General features: G+C 42.6%; 1 protein-coding gene across 1 annotated transcript in view; it reads right to left on the minus strand.

Annotated features, from left to right (window-relative positions):
* The window catches only part of rbl1 (retinoblastoma-like 1 (p107)), a 129112-nt gene that overhangs the window by 48884 nt on the left and 58607 nt on the right, over positions 1-21621 (minus strand). Inside the window, exons 10-12 of the mRNA XM_063040966.1 lie at positions 12939-13051; positions 10904-11007; positions 10524-10661 (exon numbers count right to left, since the gene is read on the minus strand). Coding sequence (XP_062897036.1) covers positions 10524-10661; positions 10904-11007; positions 12939-13051 — 355 coding nt within the window. The remainder of the gene's footprint in view (positions 1-10523; positions 10662-10903; positions 11008-12938; positions 13052-21621) is intronic.

The following is a 21621-nucleotide window of genomic DNA, read 5'->3' on the forward strand; positions in this document are numbered from 1 at the left end:
CATGTCTTGGGTGGTGTCCTTAATGATGGGTGCCAGTTCCCTAAGCAATCACTGCATGAAGAGCGATGCCTTGCAGTAAAGGGTGATGTCACCTGCAAACTCCAGGTCATCAGGTTGCCACCACAAAGTCCGCTGGATTCCATTTTGTTTTTCAGTGTTTCGTAGTCCAGTGCACTGCCAACAGGAACAGGAAAGGAGCCATCAAACAGCCCTGCTTCACCCCAGTGTTGACAGTTTTCCTACATGTACGACTTGGCATGATATCTTGTTGTAGGACTTCCAAATGATATCGATACATTTCTGCAGTATTCCATAATGTTTCATAAGTTTCCATAGGGTGTTTCTGTCTAAGTAATCAGAGGCATTCTCGCAGATGATGAAATTGACATAGAGAGAAGTATTCCATTCGATTGACTGTTTTACGATTATTCTTAAGGTAGCTATTTGGTCTGTACAGGAGCCGTCTTTCCAAAAGCTTGCTTACTGGTCCCTTAATGTTATGTCAATAGCTTGTTGAGAGTGCTGCAGAATAATTCTATTTAGCACCTTTCAGGCCACAGACATGATTGCCTGCGTTATATGATGAATCTTATAAATCGCTATCAGATTTCCCTTGGCCTCCGCTGCTCCAGAGAAACCAACCGAAATTTGTCTATTTTGATGTTAAAAATTAGTCTGTGGCATTGCAGCTCACAAAAGTAGTTGCTTTAAACTGGTTAATTTTGCATCAAGTTATTTTAGACCAGGAGGCAATTTTAAAGACACAAGAAACTTCCCAGGGTTGAAATGTCCAATAGCATATAAAGACACACGCAAATTTCTACAGATGTAATATGGAGAGCATTTAAATGGTTGCATCACTATCTGGTATGGATGGACTACAGCACCGGATAAAGGTAAGCTGCAAATTTGTAAACTTAGGTAGCTCCATCATTAAGGACTTCCATCGCCCTGTTCTCATTGTTACCATCAGGAAGGAGGTATAGAAGCCTGAAGACACACACACACAACAATTCAGAAACAGCTTCTGTCCCTCTGTAATCCGATTTCTGAAAGGACTATGAACCCTACCTCACTAATATATTTTTGCACCACTTATCTAATTCAACTATTTAATGTATACTTACTGTAATTAATTTTTTCTATGACTATATATTGCATTGTACTGCTGCCGCAAAGTCAGTAAAATTTCGTATGCTGGTGACTTACACCTGAATCTGGTTCTGATTCTGAACTCTTGGTTGCAATTTGCTGCCTCAATTCATCGCTGGGAACATAACATAGTGGTAGAGTTACCTGATTGATAACACACAAGATCCTACTTCAATAACTGATAAATCAAACCTTCTCCAGTAAACTAATTAAACAAAGTTTGCAATAGTAGTGCTGACAGTGAAATTAACACTTTATTGCAAAACTAGAGATGACAACAGTGATAAAAGCAGCGGCTCACTCGATGGATGGGTGTAACAGGCAGCCTTGCTGTTGCTTCTCACAACCGGAGACAGAGAAAACTGCAGCAGCAGGCTCTATTCACAACACTCCAACTCATCCATCTCTGTTTACACTGCTGGCTCGCCATAAAGATCTGAGGAGTTGGAGTACAAATAAACCCAGTCTAAATAATCAGCCAGTACAAAAGAACCAGATAACATATTTTGTCAGAGTCAGAAAAGTACAGCACAAAACAGGCCATGCAGCCCATGCCAAGCCATTTTGACACGTAGAAAACCTACAGCACAATACAGGCCCTTTGGCCAACAAAACTGTGCCGAACATGTACTTATCTTAGAAATTACCTAGGGTTACCTATAGCCCTCTATTTTTCTGAGCTCCATGTACCTATCCAGGAGTCTCTTAAAAGACCCCATCGTATTCACCTCCACCACTGTCGCGGCAGCCCATTCCACACACTCACCACTCTCTGTGTGAAAAAAACTTACCCCTGACATCTCCTCTGTACCTACATCCAAGCACCTTAAAACTGTGCCCTCTCGTGCTAGCCATTTCATAGTCATACTTTATTGATCCCGGGGGAAAATGGTTTTCGTTACAGTTGCACCATAAATAATAAACAGTAATAGGACCATAATTAGTTAAATAGCAATATGTAAATTATGCCAGTGGGAAAAAACCTCTGACTATCCACACAATCAATGCCTCTCATCATCTTATACGGCTCTATCAGGTCACCTCTCATGCTCCGTCGCTCCAAGGATAAAAGGTCAAGTTCACTCAACCTATTCTCATAAGGCATGCTCCCCAATCCAGGCAACATCCTTGTAAATCTGCTCTGCACCATTGCTATGGTTTCCACATCCTTCCTGTAGTGAGGTGACCAGAACTGAGTACAGTACTCCAAGTGGGGTCTGATCGGGTTCCTATATAGCTGCAACATTATCTCTCGGCTCCTAAACTCAGTCTCACGATCAATGAAGGCCAATGCACCATATGCCTTCTTAACCATAGAGTCAACCTGCGCAGCAGCTGTGAGTGTCCTATGGACTTGGACCTCAAGATTCCTCTGATCCTCCACACTGCCAAGAGTCTTACCATTAATACTATATTCTGCCATTATATTTGACCTACCAAAATGAACCACCTCACACTTATCTGGGTTGAACTCCATTTGCCACTTCTCAGCCCAGTTTTGCATCCTATCGATATCCCGTTGTAATCCCTGACAGCCCTCCACACCATCCACAACACTCCTAACCTTTCTGTCATCAACAAATTTACTGACCCATACCTCCATTTCCTCATCCAGGTCACATATATAAAAAAAATCACAAAGAGAAGGGGTCCCAGAACAGATCCCTGAGGCACACCACTGGTTACCGACCTCCATGCAGAATATGACCCATCTAAAACCACTCTTTGCCTTTTGTGGGCAACTCAGTTCTCGATACACAAAGCAATGTCCCCTTGGATCCCATACCTCCTTACTTTCTCATTAAGTCTTGCATGGGGTACCTTATCAAATGCCTTGCTGAAATCCATATACACTACATCTACTGCTCTACCTTCATCAATGTGTTAAGTCACATCCTCAGAAAATTTAATCAGCATTGTAAGGCACGACCTGCCTTTCACAAAGCCATGCTGACTATTCCTAATCATATTATGCCTCTCTAAATGTTCAGAAATCCTGCCTCTCAGGATCTTCTCCATCAACTTACCAACCACTGAGGTAAGGCTCACTGGTCTATAATTTCCTGGGCTATCTCTACTCCCTTTCTTGAATAAGGGAACAACATCTGCAACCCTCTAATCCTCTGGAACCCCTACCGTCCCCATTGATGATGCAAAGATCATCACCAAAAGCTCAGCAATCTCCTCCCTCGCCTCCCACAGCAGCCTGGGGACCATCTCGTCTGGTCCTGGTGACATCCAACTTGATGCTTTCCAAAAGCTCCAGCACATCTTCTTTCTTATTATCTACATGCTCAAGCTTTTCAGTCTGCTGTAAGTCATCCCTACTATCGCCAAGATCCTTTTCTGTACTGAATACTGAAGCAGAGTATTCATTCAGTACCTCTGCTATATCCTCCGGTTTCATACACACTTTTCCACTGTCACACTTGATTGGTCCTATTCTCTCATGTCTTATCCTCTTGCCCTTCACATACTTGTTGAATGCCTTGGGGTTTTCCTGAATCTTGTCCGCCAAGGCCTTCTCATGGCCCCTTCTGGCTCTCCTGTTAGCCTTATAATCTTCCAGATCTCTATCATTACCTCGTTTTTTGAACCTTTCGTAAGCTTTTCTTTTCTTCTTGACTAGATTTACAAAAGCCATTTTACACCACTGTTCCTGTGCCCTACCGTTCTTTCCGTCTCTTTGGAATGTACCTATCCAGAACTCCATGCATATATCCCCTGAACATTTGCCACATTTCTGCTGTACATCTCCCTGAGAACGTTTCCAATTTATGCTTACAAGTTCCTGCCTGATATAGACTCATATTTCCCCTTACTCCAATTAAATGCTTTCCTCACTTGTCTGTTCCTATCCCTCTCCAATTTCCCCTCATGTTCCCTTTAAACTTTTAATCTTTCATCCTTAACCCATGGTCTCTGGTTGTAGTCTCACCCAACCTCAGTGGAAAAAGCCTGCTTGTATTTACCCCATCTACACCCCTCACAATTTTGTATATCTCTTAATGAAACCCTCTCTCACTCTTCTACATTCCAAGGAATAAACTCCAAACCTATTCAGTCTTTCCTTACAACTCAGGCCCTCCAGACCCGGCAACATCCTTGTAAATTTGCTCTGTACTCTTTCAAACTTGTTTACACCTTTTCTGTAGGTAGGTGTCCAAAACTGCACACAATACTTCAAATTAAGGCCTCACCAAAGTCTTATACAACTTCAACATACCATTCCATTTTCTGTACTGAATACTTCGATTTACGAAGGCCAGTGTTCCAAAAACTTTCTTTCCTACCTTATTTACCTGTGATGCCACTTTCAATGAATTATGGACCTATATTCCCAGATCACTTTGTTTACCATATTCGTCAGTGCCTTACAGCTTACTATGTAAGACTGATCCTGATTGGTCCTACCGAAGAGCAAAACCTCACACTTGCCTGCATGGAATTCCATCTGCCATTTTTCAAGCCACTTTTCCAGCTAACGCAGATCCTTTTGCAAGCCATGATAGCCTTCCCCGCTGTCCGTTGCATCCCCAATCTTGGCGTCAACTGCAAAATTGCTGATCCAGTCAACCACATCATCACCCAGATCACTGATATAGATGACAAACAGCAAAAGACCCAGCACTGATTCCTGTGGCACTCCACTAGTCACAGGCCTTAAGTAAGGAACAGCACATCATTAAATGAATGCAGCAGAAAATACATGACTGCAAAAGATAGAGGGGCATCCATTCAAAACAGAGATGCGGAGAAATTTCTTTAGCCAGAGGGTGGTGAATTTGTGGAATTTGTTGCCACATGCAGCTGTGGAGGCCAGGTCGTTGGGTATAATTAAGGCAGAGTTGGATATGTTCTTGATTGGACATGGCATCGAAGGTTACAGGGAGAAGGCCGGGAAATGGGGTTGTGAAGGACAAGCTGAAAGGATCAGCCATGATGGAATGGTGAGATATCTCGATTGGCCAGATGGCCTAATTCTTATGTCTCCCATGTCTTATGGTCAAGACAGCAAACACCTCCTCTATAATCAGTATAGGGTCCATGAAGTTGATACCGTTTTGCAATACTTCTATAGATGCTGTGTAAATACAGATGTAAAAAATTTATTTAAGATCTTCCCCATCACTTTTGGCTCCATGCATTTTGATCTTCCAGAGGACTAATTGTCCCTTGCAATCCTTTTGCTCTCATGCTTTGTTTTAGCCTTTTTGATTTCTCTCCTAAGTGTTCTCTTGCATATCTTATATGCCATAAGCACCTCATTTGTTCCAACCTGCCTATATCTGCTATGCACCACCCTTTTTTTTCCTTAACCAGGACTTCAATATCTCTTGAAAACCAATGTTCCCTACACCTGTTATCATTAGGGTTTACTCTGAAGGTGTATACAAGCTTTGCACTCTCAAAATTGCACTTTTGAAGGACTCCCAATTACCAAGTTCACTTTTGCCAGAAAAACAGCCTGTCCCAATTCACACTTGCCAGATTCTCTCTGACACCATCAAAATTGGCCTCTCTCCAGTTTAGAATCTCAACCCAGGTAACAGACCTAACCTTTTTGCATATTTACATTGAAACTAATGGTATTGTGATCACTAGATGCAAAGTGTTCCCCTTCACAAACTTCTGTCACTTGCTATCTCATTCGCTAATAGCAGATCAAGTATCATACACTCTCTTGTTGGGACTTCTACACATTGATTAAGGAAACTTTCATGAACATATTTGACAAATTCTACCCCAATCAGTCTTTTTACAGTATGGGAGTCCCAGTCAATATGTGGAAAGTTAAAATCACCTCGTAACAAGCAGGATAGGTCCCCTACAGACAGAAACAGGTGAATTGATTATGGGGAGCAAGGACATGGCAGACCAATTGAATAATTACTTCGGTTCAGTCTTCACTAAGGAGAACATAAATAATCTTCCAGAAATAGTAGGGGATAGAGGGTCCAGTGAGATGGAGGAACTGAGCGAAATACATATTAGTAGGGAAGTGGTGTTGAGTAAATTGAAGGGATTAAAGGCAGATAAATCCCCAGGGCCAGATGGTCTGCATCCCAGAGTGCTTAAGGAAGTAGCCCAAGAAATAGTGGATGTATTAGTGATAATTTTTCAAAACTCATTAGATTCTGGACTAGTTCCTGAGGATTGGAGGGTGGCTAATGTAACCCCACTTTTTAAAAAAGGAGGGAGAGAGAAACCGGGGAATTATAGACCGGTAAGCCTGACATCAATGGTGGGGAAACTGCTGGAGTCAGTTATCAAAGATGTGATAACAGCACATTTGGAAAGCGGTGAAATCATCGGACAAAGTCAGCATGGATTTGTGAAAGGAAAATCATGTCTGACGAATCTCACAGAATTTTTTGAGGATGTAACTAGTAGAGTGGATAGGGGAGAACCAGTGGATGTGGTATATTTGGATTTTCAAAAGGCTTTTGACAAGGTCCCACACAGGAGATTAGTGTGCAAACTTAAAGCAACACGGTATTGGGGGTAAGATATTGATGTGGATAGAGAATTGGTTAGCAGACAGGAAGCAAAGAGTGGGAATAAACGGGACCTTTCCAGAATGGCAGGCAGTGACTAGTGGGGTACCGCAAGGCTCAGTGCTGGGACCCCAGTTGTTTACAATATATATTAATGACTTGGATGAGGGAATTAAATGCAGCATCTCCTAGTTTGCGGATGACACGAAGCTGGGCAGCAGTGTTAGCTGTGAGGAGGATGCTGAGAGGATGCAGGGTGACTTGGATAGGTTGGGTGCAAATTCATGGCAGATGCAATTTAATGTGGATAAATGTGAAGTTATCCACTTTGGTGGCAAAAATAGGAAAACAGATTATTATCTGAATGGTGGCCGATTAGGAAAAGGGGAGGTGCAACGAGACCTGGGAGTCATTATACACCAGTCATTGAAAGTGGGCATGCAGGTACAGCAGGCGGTGAAAAAGGCGAATGGTATGCTGGCATTTATAGCAAGAGGATTCGAGTACAGGAGCAGGGAGGTACTACTGCAGTTGTTCAAAGCCTTGGTGAGACCACACCTGGAGTATTGTGTGCAGTTTTGGTCCCCTAATCTGAGGAAAAACATCCTTGCCATAGAGGGAGTACAAAGAAGGTTCACCAGATTGATTCCTGGGATGGCAGGACTTTCATATGAAGAAAGACTGGATGAACTGGGCTTGTACTCATTGGAATTTAGAAGATTGAGGGGGGATCTGACTGAAACGTATAAAATCCTAAAGGGATTGGACAGGCTAGATGCAGGAAGATCGTTCCCGATGTTGGGGAAGTCCAAAACGAGGGGTCACAGTTTGAGGATAAAGGGGAAGCCTTTTAGGACCGAGATTAGGAAAAACTTCTTCACACAGAGAGTGGTGAATCTGTGGAATTCTCTGCCACAGGAAACAGTTGAGGCCAGTTCATTGGCTATATTTAAGAGGGAGTTAGATATGGCCCTTGTGGCTACGGGGATCAGGGGGTATGGAGGGAAGGCTGGTGCAGGGTTCTGAGTTGGATGATCAGCCATGATCATAATAAATGGCGGTGCAGGCTCGAAGGGCCGAATGGCCTACTCCTGCACCTATTTTCTATATTTCTATGATAGACAAAGAAGAATTGGTTGATGTTGCTTACTTGGATTTTCAGAAGGCCAAGGTGCCACATGAGGCTGCTTTATAATCTACGTACCCATGGCACTACAGTAAAGATTCTAGCATCAATAAAGCAGTGGCTGATTGGTAGAAAGCAGAGAGTGGGAATTAAAGGGAGCCACTTTTGGTGGCTGCCAGTGACAAATGGTGTTCCGCAAGGGTCTGTGTTGGGACCGAATCCTTTTACATTACAGTGCCTATAAAAAGTATTCACCACCCACCCCCCCCACCCAGAAGTTTTCATGTTTTATTGTTTTACAGCACTGAATCACAGTGGATTTAATTTGGCTTTTTTGATCAATAGAAAAAGACTCTTTTGTGTCAAAGTAAAAACAGATCTCTACAAAGTGACCCAAATAAATTACAAACATAAAACACAAAATAATTGATTGCTTAAGTATTCACCCCCCGCCCCCCCAAGTCATTATTTAGTAGATACACCTTTGCCAGCAATTACAGCCTTGAGTCTGTGTGGATAAGTCTCTATCAGCTTTGCACATCTGGACCCTCCAATTTTCCCCATTCTTTACAAAACAGCTCAAGCTGTCAGCTCGCATAGGGATCGTGGGTTAACAGCCCTTTTCAAGTCCAGCTACAAATTCCCAACTGGATTGAGGTCTGGACTTGGCCATTGCGGCACATTAACTTTGTTGTTTTTAAGCCACTACTGTGTAGCTTTGGGTTTAAGCTTGGGGTCATTGTCTTGCTGGAAAACACATCTTCTCCCAAGTTGCAGCTCTCTTGCAGACTGCATCAAGATTTCCTGCAGGATTTCCTGTATTTTGCTGCATTCAATTTTACCCTCTACCTTCACAAGCCTTCCAGTGTAGTGTTTAGTCTGATGGCCAAAAAGCTCAATTTTGGCTTCATCAGACCATAGAACCTTCTTCCAGCTGAATTCATGTCTCCCACATGCCTTCTGGCAAACTCCAGCCAATATTTCATGTGAGGTTCCCTCCCCCCCCCAACAGTGGACTTTTCTTTGCCACTCCCCTGTAAAGCCGCCACTGGTGAAGCACCCGGGCAATAGTCCCTCCTATTTCAACCACTGAAGTTTGTAACTCCACCAGAGTTGTCATAGGTCTCTTGGTGGCCTCCCTCACTAGTCCCCTTCTTTGCATGGTCACTCAGTTTTTGAGGACAACCTGCTTTAGACAAATTCACAGCTGTGCCATATTCTTGCTTGGAATGTTCTTTTGTCTTCATGGTGTAGCTTTTGCCAGGATACTGACTCACCAGTAGTTGGACCTTCCAGACACAGGTGTATTTTTACTACAATCAATTGAAACACCTTGACTGCACACAGGTGATCTCCATTTAACTAATTATGTGACTTCTGAAACCAATTGGCTGCACCAGTGATGATTTGGTGTGTCTTATCAAGGGGGGGGGAGAGAGAGAGAATACTTATGCAATCAATTACCTTGCACTTTATATTTGTAATTAATTTTGATCACTTTGTAGAGATCGGTTTTCTCTTTGACACGAGTCTTTTTCCTATTGATCAGTGAGAAATAAACCAAATTAAATCCACATGATTCAATGAAATAAAACAATAAAACCTGAACATTTCCAAGAGTACTTTTTATAGGCACTGTAAATGTCAAATGTCGATGACAGACTTATCCAAATTGTTGTTGCAAGATTTGCAGAGGATCCGAAAACAGGTGGAGGGGCAGGTAATTTTGAGGAAATAGAGAGGCTACAGAAGCAAAAGCAAATTAGGAGAATGGGCAAAGAAATGGCAGAAGGAATACAGTGTCAGGAAGTGTATGGACACGAGGGGTGACCTCATTGAAACCTATCGAATGGTAAAAAGCCTTGATAAGAGTGGATGTGGAGAGGTTGTTTCCTATGGTGGCAGAGTCTAAGACCAGTCCACACAGTCTCAGAATAGAGGAGCATCCTTTTAAAACGGAGATGAGGAGGAATTTCTTTATCTAGTGAGTAGTGAGTCTGCGGAATTCATTGCCACAGGCAGCTGTGGTGGCCAAGTCTTTGTATGTTTATGGCAGAGGTTGATAGATTTGTCATGGAATGAAGGGATACAGGGTAAGGCAGGAGATTGGGGCAGAGAGGAAAATTGGATCAGCCATGATGAAATGGCAGAGCAGACTCGATAGGGCAAATGGCCTAATTCTGCTCCTATACCTTATGGTCTTATAACACCTGTATCTGAGCACTGCTGTGACATTTTCCCTAGCTAGCAATCCTTGCCACTCTTGCACATCTGAAACAACTGAACCCCAGAATATTGAGCTGCCAGTCCTGCCCCTCCTCCAACCAAGTTTCACTAATGGCTACAATATCATAATTCCAGGTGTTGATCCATTCTGATCTCTCTCACTGGGCATTGTTCAAAGCTCCAAACTGCTGCGAGTCGCTGCCTTTTCTACTTAATTGGTGAACCTGAGTGAACTATGTCTTCTCAAACTTCCAATCTCTCCAATTGGGCACTGTGTAAAGCAGTGCATGTCATGTGCACTTAAAATTGATGTATAATATTGTGTGTATATATAAATTATGTATCTTATGATTACCTATGTCAAGGCCGAATGGCCTACTCCTGCACCTATTTTCTATGAGATTAGGATTGATGCTCTGATGAGCTTGCGTAAAAAGGAGCAGAGGGAAATGCCCACAAGATGCTAACATCAAATGAACCTTCTCATCTGTATTTCTCAAGAGTTCAACCTTTGGACTTGCCTTGTAAAAGTAAAAGGGGCTAAGGTTCAGGATGTCAATAATCCATGGGAAGGTGCGCTGGGAATTGTAGGAGGACAGGATGATCTCAAGACAGCATGCCATCAGCGACGAATGGAAAATATCTTGCTCCAGTAAAACCTGGAAGATTTAAAATACACGTTGGTTAGTCTGAACAGAATGTACAGCATGGAGTCATGCTGAGGTTAATTGCTTCTTGATTAGTCAATGTCAAAGGTTATGGAGAGAAGGCAGGGGAATAGGGTTGAAAGGGATAATAACACAGACATGATGGAAGGGTGGAGCAGACTCGATGGATTGAATGGCCTATTTGTGCTCTTGTGCCTTATGTTTCATGATATGCAAAACTGTCAGTTACTCACTGTCATGTCCTTCCCAGGGTTGCGTCGACTTTCCTGCACCATCACTGTCTCCAGAATCTTCCAGTACAAGATTTCAGCAAGCCGCAACCGTTTGATGGCAAAATCTGCTTCAAACAATCCCGATAAAAAGGAGGATTCCATAAGTTCATAGCATTTTTTTGAAGGCATTGTCAGACAGTTATAGCAGGATAGTACAGTAGAGGTAAACAACTTTTAATAATCATATGCTAAACAATAACTGGTCAGAAACCAGGGAAACTGGTCTGAAAACAGAAACAAGGATTACATGGGATAAAAAGGGAAACTGTTTCTAGCTGGACGGTAATGTAGGTCAGATTCATTGCCTGGTAGAGTTTTTGCCTCCACCAATCATACTATAATAGCATTTGGACATGTATACCAGAATCATTGCTGGATTAGGCTTGGCATTGAAACCTGGTAAGCAAGATGGAGCAAATCGTCTTGTGTTGTTAATTTTCTAGTTTGTAGTTGAGAGCTGTCAACAGAAATATTAGGTTAGTAGGTGAGAGCAAATCTAGAGACACGCACACAGACAGACACAGAGCATTCTCAGTATTTTCTATTTCAAATGACAACATATTTTTGACTGGCACAAACAGGTCAAATGGCATCCTATTGGAAGGTTTCTATGATTTTAGGATAATATTCAAAAGCAGCACCCCCACAGCATACAAATTGCTTAGTGCAAATAAACTAGTCTCCTGTACTCTTTGATCGAAAGGGGCACAGAATTTCTCTCATTTCACCTGTCCCATGGTAGTGTAGTGTCAGCGTGACTTTATTACAGTCTGGGGCATCTGAGTTCAGTTTAACCCTGTAAGAAAGTATGTATGCTCTTCCTGTGTGCACAAGTTTCCTCTTTCAGTCCAAAGATGCACTGATCACTAGGTTAACTGTTCTGTGATTAAGCTAGGCTTAAATAGGTGGGTTGCTCGGCTGGAAGGGCCCGTCCATGCTGTATCCTTAAACTTAAAAAAAATATCCTGCCTCAACCCGATTACTCAACCACTGGAAAGAAACCATGTCTTAATGTGAAGTGAGAGATTAAATGGACTGCAGTTGAATGGGTGCCCATGACCACTACACAATCAACAGCACATGGACAGTACATAAACCAACATAGGAGGTATTCAGGTAGATCTGGGTGGGGGAGGGGGAAGAGAACAGGTTATTATTTCCCATCAGCAGATTTCTAAATGTTTCTCCCTCCACAAATGCTGTTCAAGTCCTCCAGCACTGTCTGTTTTCAGATTTTCAACCGCTGTTTTCCAACACAGGTACCTAGGGAGAATACGAAAGCTTACAGTCTCATGACAGAATGTATGGTGATATCCAAAAAGAAGGAGAATCCTATCTGCAGGCTGAGAATAAACAGGAAAGACATAAAACAAGTAAAGAACTTTTGCTACTTAGGAAGCTGGGTGACATCAGATGGCAGGTGCGACTTGGGACACCAAAAGAAGAAGAGCGATGGCAAAAGACACCTTTGTGAGAATGAAGAGTATACTGACCAATACTAAACTAGGCACGACAACCCGCCTCAGAGCACTGAAATGTTACATTTATCCAGTTATGTTATATGGCTCAGAATGTTGGACAATATCTAGTAGCATGAGGAGACGAGTTGAAGTAGCAGAGATGTGGTTTTTGAGGAGGATGCAAAGAATATCATGGACGTAACAAATATCTAACAAGGATATCATGAACAGAGCAAACACAAAAAGAGAAATAATATATGAGATCATGAAAAGGCAAAGTAACTTCATTGGACATGTGATTAGGAAAGAGGAGTTAGAATGCACGGTAATTATGGGAAAGATTGAAGGGAAGAAAGCAAGAGGAAGACAAAGACAAATAATGATGGAGACAGCAACCAGAGAACTGGAAATGAATACCAATGAATTTGATCCACTTGACCTGAAACAGGAGTGTGTGGGCCATGGCAGTCAAACCTCAAACTGGGCACGGCATCTGATGATGATGATGATGATGACAGTCTCATGGAGTTTCTCACCTATATGAGAACCAGCCTGGTTTTCCGTAGATTGAGAGTAATGTTGGCAGAAGATGTCACCGATCTCCTTCACTCGGGCTGATATTGCTTCAATCGGGTTCCGTGAACAAGAGCTGAAATAAGTACATGATTTTTCATAATTATTCAAAACTTGTACATTGTCACATTTTACCTGATTTACCCATCTTCCTCAATCTATTGTAAAAAATTCCACCTGATTTTGTCACCAAGCCATCATTTGAGCTCAAGTTAAAAATTATACTCAGTAGCCACTATATTATGTGGAACCTGTATGGTCTTCTCCTGTTGTGACTCATCCACTTCAAGGCTTGATGTGTTGTGTGTTCAGAAATACTTTTCTGCATTCCATTATTATAACATGTGGTTACCTGAGTTCCTGTCAGTTTAAACTGCTGGCAATTCTCTTTTGACTTTTTTCATTAACTAAGCTTTTCAGCCACAAAATTGCCACTCATTTGGATTTTTTTTTTTTTTGCTTTTCACACCATTCTCCGCAAGTCCCGGACACCTGTGTATGAAAATCCCAGGAGATTAGAGGTTCTGAGATAAAACCCTGTCAAGCACCAATCATTCCATGGCCAAAGTCACTTAGTTCATATTTCTTCCCCATTCTGATATTTGGTCTGAACAGTAAATGAACCTCTTGCCCATGTCTGCATTCTTTTATGCATTGAGTTGCAGGGGTACAGATGTACCTAATAAGGTGGCCACTGAATACAAGTAGGTGAAAGATGTACAATGGATTCTGTTAACTGGGACACATCAGGACCAGTAAGTATATTTTGCCCCAATCAGTTGAAGTTTCATGGAACTAGTTAAAGAGATACAAAGTAAAAAGACAAGCTACTGTTCAACTAACAATTTGTGTATTTAAATAACATAGAATAAATTAGAACACTACTAAAACTACTACAGTACTATAACTATGTATCAGTTCCCAAGTTATCAAGGAGGAATTGATCCAGTGTACACTGACATGTTCTTTCAATTGACTGTAAATGAACAAAATCAATGCAGACACCTAGTGCAGATAGTTAGTTGCCCTCAGGCAGTGCTTTCGACAATTGCAAGCACCAAACCTTTATTTTAATTGTAACATTATTTGATTGTCGATAACGTCAAATTCTTTGTAGTTCCTAACTTGAAGTAGTGAAATTGTTGCATTTTCACACCTGGATGTTTCAGGCATCTTCAAGCTTGAATACAGGTAATTGAAACCACAAAGAGCAAGAGAGTTCTGAATTGTCTTACTGTTTATTACTTGCGAACTATCAGCAACAAGAATCATTGCTTTTTGAACACAATCACCCAAATGACACTATTTAAAAACTGTTCACTCTAAGCATGGTATAGTGCCTAACTGCTACACGTGCATGCGATTCTCACAAGATGCAAAATGTTCAGCCTGACCCAATTAAGCAGCATAGTGTCTCAAATAAAGTGAAGAAGGTGCTGGAGAGGCTGGTTCTGACTTACAATAGAACTCAGGTGAGATCTTCATTGGAACCCCTGCAGTTTGCCTAATAACCTCATATGGGTGTGGATGGTGCCATCACCTACCTGTTACAGAAAGCTCACTCCCACCTGGATGATGCTGGTGGCACTGTGGGAGTCGCATTTGTTTGATTTCTCTAGTGCCTTCACTACAATCTAGCTACTTCTGAATGAGAAGCTGCAAAGGATGGGTATAGACAATTCCACTATCTCCTGGATTACTGATTACCAGACAGACAAGACACCAGTTTGTATGGCTGGGTTGTTCACTGTCTGAGATGGTGGTGAGTGGCACTGGAGTGCCACAAAGCACTTTCCTGTCTCCATCTCTGTTCACATGTACACCTCAGACTTTCAGTACAAATCTGAGTCTTGTCACCTGTAGAAATTCTCTGATGACTCTGCAGTGGTTGGGTGCATCAGCCATGGACAGGGGTCAGAGTACAGAGGACTGGTGGACAAGTTTGTGGAGTGGTGCAGGAGGAATCACCTGCTCCTAAGTGTGGCAAAAACCAGGGAGATGGTGATTGATTTTTAAGAGGAAGAGGACTGTGACAAGTCCTGTATACATTCTGGGAGAAGTTGGGGTGGTGAAGTACAAAAATTTGGGTGTCCACCTCGACAACAGACTTAACTGGAAAACCAAAACCAACCAAAAAGGGGATGAGCATCCTCTATGTTCTAAGGAAGCTGAGATCATTCAATGTGTGCAGCAGGATATTGGAGCTCTTTTACCAATCTGTTGCAGCTAGTGCAGTCTTCTTTGCGGCTTTATGTTGGGGGAGAAGCAGCGGTGCTGGTGATGCAAAAAGACTAAATAAACTCATCAAAAGGCTGGATCTGTCCACGGCTACAACCCAGGCTCTTTTGAGTTACTGGTGGAGAGGAGGTCACTAAACAAACTGTTATCCATCATGGACAATCAGACACATCCTCTCCATGAACAAATGAATACGCAGCAGAGCACCATTTTGAACAGATTCATTCAGCTCTGCTGTTACAAGATTTGTTACAGAAAATCTTTCCTACCAGATGCAATAAGCACATACAACAGTTCATCTCTATGCGACACAAGAACATACATCACAGAAGAAGTTTGTTTTATTATCTTGTACATTATTGCACATTGGTAAATTATTGTGTATATTATTCATACTTTATTATTAGTTAACATTATATTTATTATTATTGCAAAGTGTATTTTGTTGCAGCTGTAACAAAATAATTTCCCACTTGGGATCAATAAAGTACTTATTACAATAAACAAAGGGAATCCTGGCTACTTCCGCAATTAATTTTTGTTCTTTAAGAGTTGTCCCAAATAAGCGGCTGTCCCAATTAACTGATGGCCCAATATATACCAGAATCCACTGCATTTACGATAGCGAGATCTGTCAGCCAATTGCCTTCCAACCTAAGTAAGCTCTTTATGCACTTAAAGTCTCTATTTGTATGGGTGACAGAGAATACTGCTAACAATAAGTATGTCTAGCATCAATTTTGTAGGACTTATGAAGTTCTACTCTGCACTCAATTTGCCTTTGTTTCCATTTCTATCTCTACAGTTGCTACCTGGCCTTGTGAAAACTTTCATTTTATTTCAGTCTTTCAGGAACTAGAGCAAGGGGTTTCGATGGGGTGGAGGTGGCCCAGATGGCGTCCCGGGACAGGTTCTCCGGGCCTGTGCAAGCGAGCTAGCTGGACTGTTTGCTGACATCTTCAACTGCTCCTTGCTTCAGTCTAAGATCCCCTCATGTTTTAAGAAGGTAACGATAATCCCAGTGCCGAAGAAGAGCAAGGTGGCATGTCTGAATGACTATCGACCTGTAGTTCTGACATCAATTGCTATGAAGTGCTTCGAGCGACTGGTTATGGCACACATCAGCCACAGCCTACCGGTCAACCTCGACACTTTGCAATTCGCCTACCAGAGCAACAGGTCAACGGCAGATGCCATCTCTCTGGCCCTACATTCCTCCTTAGAACACCTGGAGAATGAAGTCACATACATAAGGCTCCTTTTCATTGACTACAGCTCTGCCTTTAATACCATCATTCCAAATAAACTGATTCCTAAGCTCTGGAACGTGGGCCTTAGCACTCAGATCTGCAGCTGGATCTTCAACTTCCTCACAGACAGGACCCAAGCTGTAAAAATAGGGGACAAGCTCTCCTCTACAATCACTCTGAGCACCAGTGCCCCACAAGGCTGTGTACTCAGCCCCCTGCTGTACTCACTGTACACCCATGATTGTGTAGCCAAGTTTCCATCGAACTCAATATATAAGTTGGCTGATGACACAACAATTGCAGGCCGTATCTCGGGTAATGATGAGTTTGAGTACACAGAAGTAATTAAGAACCTGGTGGCATGGTGCGAAGACAATAACCTATCCCTCAACGTCAGCAAGACGAAGGAATTGGTTGTTGACTTCAGAAGGAGTAGCACGACCTAGTTTACATCAGTGGTGCGCAGCAGAACAGATCAAAAGCTTTAAATTCCTTGGGGTCAATATCACAAATGAGTTGACTTGGTCCAACCAAGCAGAGTCCACTGCCAAGAAGGCCCACTAGCGCCTTTGCTTCCTGAGAAAGCTAAAGAAATTTGGACTGTCCCCTAAAACCCTAATTTTTATTGATGCACCGTAGAAAGCATTCTTCTAAGGTGCATCACAACCTGGTATGGAAATTGTCCTGTCCAAGACCGGAAGAAGCTGCAGAAGATCGTGAACACGGCGCAGCACATCACACAAACCAATCTTCCGTCCTTGGACTCACTTTACACCGCACCCTGACAGAGCAGTGCTGCCAGGATAATCAAGGACACAACCCACCCATCCAACACACTTTTCGTCCCTCTTCCCTCCAGAAGGCTCAGAAGCTTGAAGACTCGTACAGCCAGATTTGGGAACAGCTTCTTTCCAACTGTGATAAGACTGCTGAACGGATCTAGGCCGTACCCTCCAAATATCCAGACCTGCCTCTCGGTTTTTTTGCACTACCTTACTTTCCATTTTTCTATTTTCTATTTATGATTTATAATTTAAATTTTTAACATTTACTATCGACTTGTAATCCAGAGAGCGGGAAGCGCAGAATCAAATATCGCTATGATGATTGTATCAATTTGGTGACAATAAAGTATAAAGTTAGTTGTGTTCAGGGAGATTTCCTGACACAATATGTAGATAAGCCTCCAAGATGGAAGAGCATTTTGGAGATAGTGATCACAATTCTATTTCCTTTACCATAGCACTGGCGAGGAATAGGAACAGACAAGTTAGGAAAGGGTCTAATTGGAGTAAGGGGAAATATGAAGCTATCAGGCAGGATCATGAAAGCATAAACTGGGAACAGATGTTCTCAGGGAAATGTACAGCAGAAATGTGGCAATTCAGGGGATATTTGTGTGACATTCTGCATAGGTATGTTCCAATGTGACATGGAAAGGATGGTAGGGTACAAGAACTGTGGTATACAAAGACTGTTGAAAATCTAGTCAAGAACAAAAGTTTACGAATGGTTCAAAAAAACTAGGTAATGATAGAGATCTAGAAGATTATAAGGCTAGCAGGAAGGAGCTTAAGAATGAAATTAGGAGAGCCAGGAGGGGCCATGAGGCCTTGGTAGACAAGATTAAGGAAAACCCCAAGGCATTCTACAAGTATGTGAAGAGCAAGAGGATAAGACGTGAGAGAAAGGGACCAATATAGTGTGACTGTGGAAATGTGTGTATGGAACCAAAGGAGATAGCAGAGGTCCTTCACTAATACTTTGCTTCTTCAGTATTCACTACGGAAAAGGACTTTGGCGATTATAGGGATGACTTACAGTGGACTGAAAAGTTTGAGCATATAGACATTAAGCTTTTAGAAAGCATCAAGTTGGATAAGTCACCAGGACCAGACGAGATATACCCCAGGTTACTGTGGGAGGCGAGGGAGGAGATTGCTGATCCTCTGGCAATGATCCCTGCATCATCAATGGGGACGGGAGAGGTTCCAGAGGATCGGAGGGTTGCATATGTTGCTCCCTTATTCAAGAAAGGGAGTAGAGTTAGCCCAGGAAATTGTAGACCAGTGAGTCTTACTTCAGTGGTTAGTAAGTTGATGGAGAAGATCCTGAGAGGCATGATTTGTGAACATTTGGAGAGGCATAATATGATTAGCAACAGTCATCATGGCTTTGCCAAAGGCAGGTCGTGCCTTACAACCCTGATTGAATTTTTTGAGGATGTGACTAAACACATTGATGAAGATAGAGCAGTAGATGTAGTGTATATGGATTTTAGCAAGGCATTTGATAAGGTATTCTATGCAAGGCTTATTGAGAAAGTAACGAGGCATGGCATCCAAGGGGACCTTGCTTTGTGGATCCAGAACTGGCTTGCCCACAGAAGGTAAAGAGTAGTTGTAGATGGATCATATTCTGCATGGAGGTCGGTGACTGGTGGTGTGCCTCATCTGTTCTGGGACCCTCACTTTTCGTGATTTTTTATAAATGACCTGGATGAGTAAGTGGAAGGATGGGTTAGTAAATTTGCTGATGACACAAAGTTTGGGGGTGCTGTGGATAGTGTGGAGGGCTGTCAGAGGGACATTGATAAGATGCAAAACTGGGCTGAGAAGTGGCAGATGGAGTTCAACCCAGATAAGTGTGAGGTGGTTCATTTTAGTAGCTCAAATATGATGACAGAATATAGCATTAATGGTAAGACTCTTGGCAGTGCGGAGGATCAGAGGGATCTTGGGGTCCGAGTCCATAGGACACTCAAAGCTGCTGCGCAGGTTGACTGTGTGGTTAAGAAGGCATAAGGTGCATTGGCCTTCATCAACCATGGGATTGAGTTTAGGAGCCGAGAGGTAATGTTGCAGCTATATAGGATCCTGCCCCTGGTCAGACCCCACTTGGAGCACTGTGCTCAGTTCTGGTCACCTCACTACAGGAAGGACGTGGAAACTATAGAAAGGGTGCAGAGGAGATTTACGAGGATGTTGCCTGGATTGGGGAGAACGCCCTATGAGAAAAGGTTGAGTGAACTTGGCCTTTTCTTCTTGGAGCGATGGAGGATGAGGGGTGACCTGATAGAGGTGTATAAGATGATGAGAGACATTGATCGTGTGGATAATCAGAGGGTTTTTCCCAGAGCTGAAATGGCTAACACGAGAGGGCACAGTTTTAACGTGCTGGAAGTAGGTACAGCGGTGATGTCAGGGATAAGCCTTTTACACAGAGAGTGGTGAGTGTGTGGAATGGGCTGCCTGCAACAGTGGTGGAGGCGGATAGATAGGGTCTTTTAAGAGAGTCCTGGATAGGTACATGGAGCTGGGGGGAGTAACCCTAGGTAATTTCTAAAGTACACGTTTGGCACAACATTGTGGGTCAAAGGGCCTGTATTCTGCTGTAGGTTTTCTATTTTACTATAACTGCGTGGCTGCAAAGCTGGTGCAGTAGGGCAGGGCTTCAGGCTCTTGATCATTGGGATCTCTTCTGGGAGAGGTATGACCTGTTCAAAAGGAACAGATTACACCTGAACCAGAGGGGAACCAATATTCTTGCGGGCAGGTTTGTTAAAGTTGTTGGGGAAGGTTTAAACTAATTTGGCAGGGGGATGAGAACCAGAATGAAGGGACTCAGGATAGGGCGGATGGTAAAGAAGCAAAGATAGTGTGCAGTCAGACTGTCAGGAAGGACAGGCAGATGATAGGACAAAATTGCAGACAGCAGGGTGAGTATCAGTGCATTAAGGATGCAGAATCAAATGGCAAATACAGTACTTATAGTGTTACATCTCAATGCACAGAATACAAGAAATAAGGTGGATGATCTTATTGCACTATTATAGATCGTCAGGTATGATGTGGTCATCACTGAATCATGGCTGAAGGATGGTTGTAGTTGGGAGCTGAATGTTACATTGGAGAGATAGGAAGGTAGGCAGAAGGGGTTGTGGGGCTCTACTAGTAAAGAACAGCATCAAATCAGTAGAAAGATGTGACATAGGATCAGAAGATGTTGAATCCTTGTGGGTGAGTTAAGAAACCGCAAGGCCTCCCAAAAGCAGCTGGAATGTGGACAACAGATTACAACAGGAAATGGAAAAGATTAGATTAGATTCAACCTTATTGTCATTGTGCCGAGTACAGATACAAAGCCAATAAAATGCAGTTAGCATCTGACCAGAAATGCAAAGAATAAGTGTTATTTACAAAATAACTGCAAATAATAAAAAGTGCTACAGCAGACAAATATAAAACTACTGGAACAGTACAATATGGGTGCAATACTGCTTGGCGCTGTGATGTGAGGTTCAGCAGGGTCACAGCCTCAGGTAAGAAGACCTTCCAGTGCCTGCTGGTGCGGGAGCGGAGGCTCCTGTAGTACCTATCGGATGGGAGGAGAGTAAAAAGTCCATGGTTAGGGTGAGATGCATCCTTGATAATGCTTTTTGCCCTGCTCAGGCAGTGTTTGTGGTAGATGTTCCCAATGGAGGGCAACTGGGTGCCAATAACCCACTGGGCAGTTTTCACCACACGCTGGAGTGCTTTGCGGTCCAAGTCAGGACAATTTCAAGACAGTCATGAGAGATTTTAAAATCCAGGTTGATTAGGAAAATCAGATTGGTAATGGATCTCAAGAGAACGAGTTTGTTGAATGCCTTTTTAGAGCAGTTGGTCATTGAGCCTACTAAGGATCAGCTATACTGGATTGGGTGTTACAGTGGCATGCAAAAGTTTGGGCACCCCTGGTCAAAATCTCTGTTACTGTGAATAGCTAAGCGAGTAAAAGATGAACTGATTTCCAAAAGGCGTTAAGTTAAAGATGACACATTTCTTTAATATTTTAAGAAAACTTTATTTCCATCTTTTACAGTTTCAAAATAACAAAAAAGGGAAAAGGGCCCGAAGTAAAGTTTGGGCACCCTGTATGGCAGTACTTAGTAAGTACTTTGGCAAGTATCACAGCTTGTAAACGCTTTCTGTAGTCAGCTAAGAGTCTTCCAATTCTTGTTTGGGGGATTTTAGCCCATTCTTCCTTGCAAAAGGCTTCTAGTTCTGTGAGATTCTTGGGCCGTTGCTCTTTTAAGGTCTATCCACAGATTTTTGATGATGTTTAGGTCGGGGGACCGTGAGGGCCATGGCAAAACCTTCAACTTGCGCCCCTTGAG

Source organism: Mobula hypostoma, chromosome 2 (assembly GCF_963921235.1).
Source record: "Mobula hypostoma chromosome 2, sMobHyp1.1, whole genome shotgun sequence".
In the NCBI taxonomy this organism is placed as follows: domain Eukaryota; kingdom Metazoa; phylum Chordata; class Chondrichthyes; order Myliobatiformes; family Myliobatidae; genus Mobula; species Mobula hypostoma.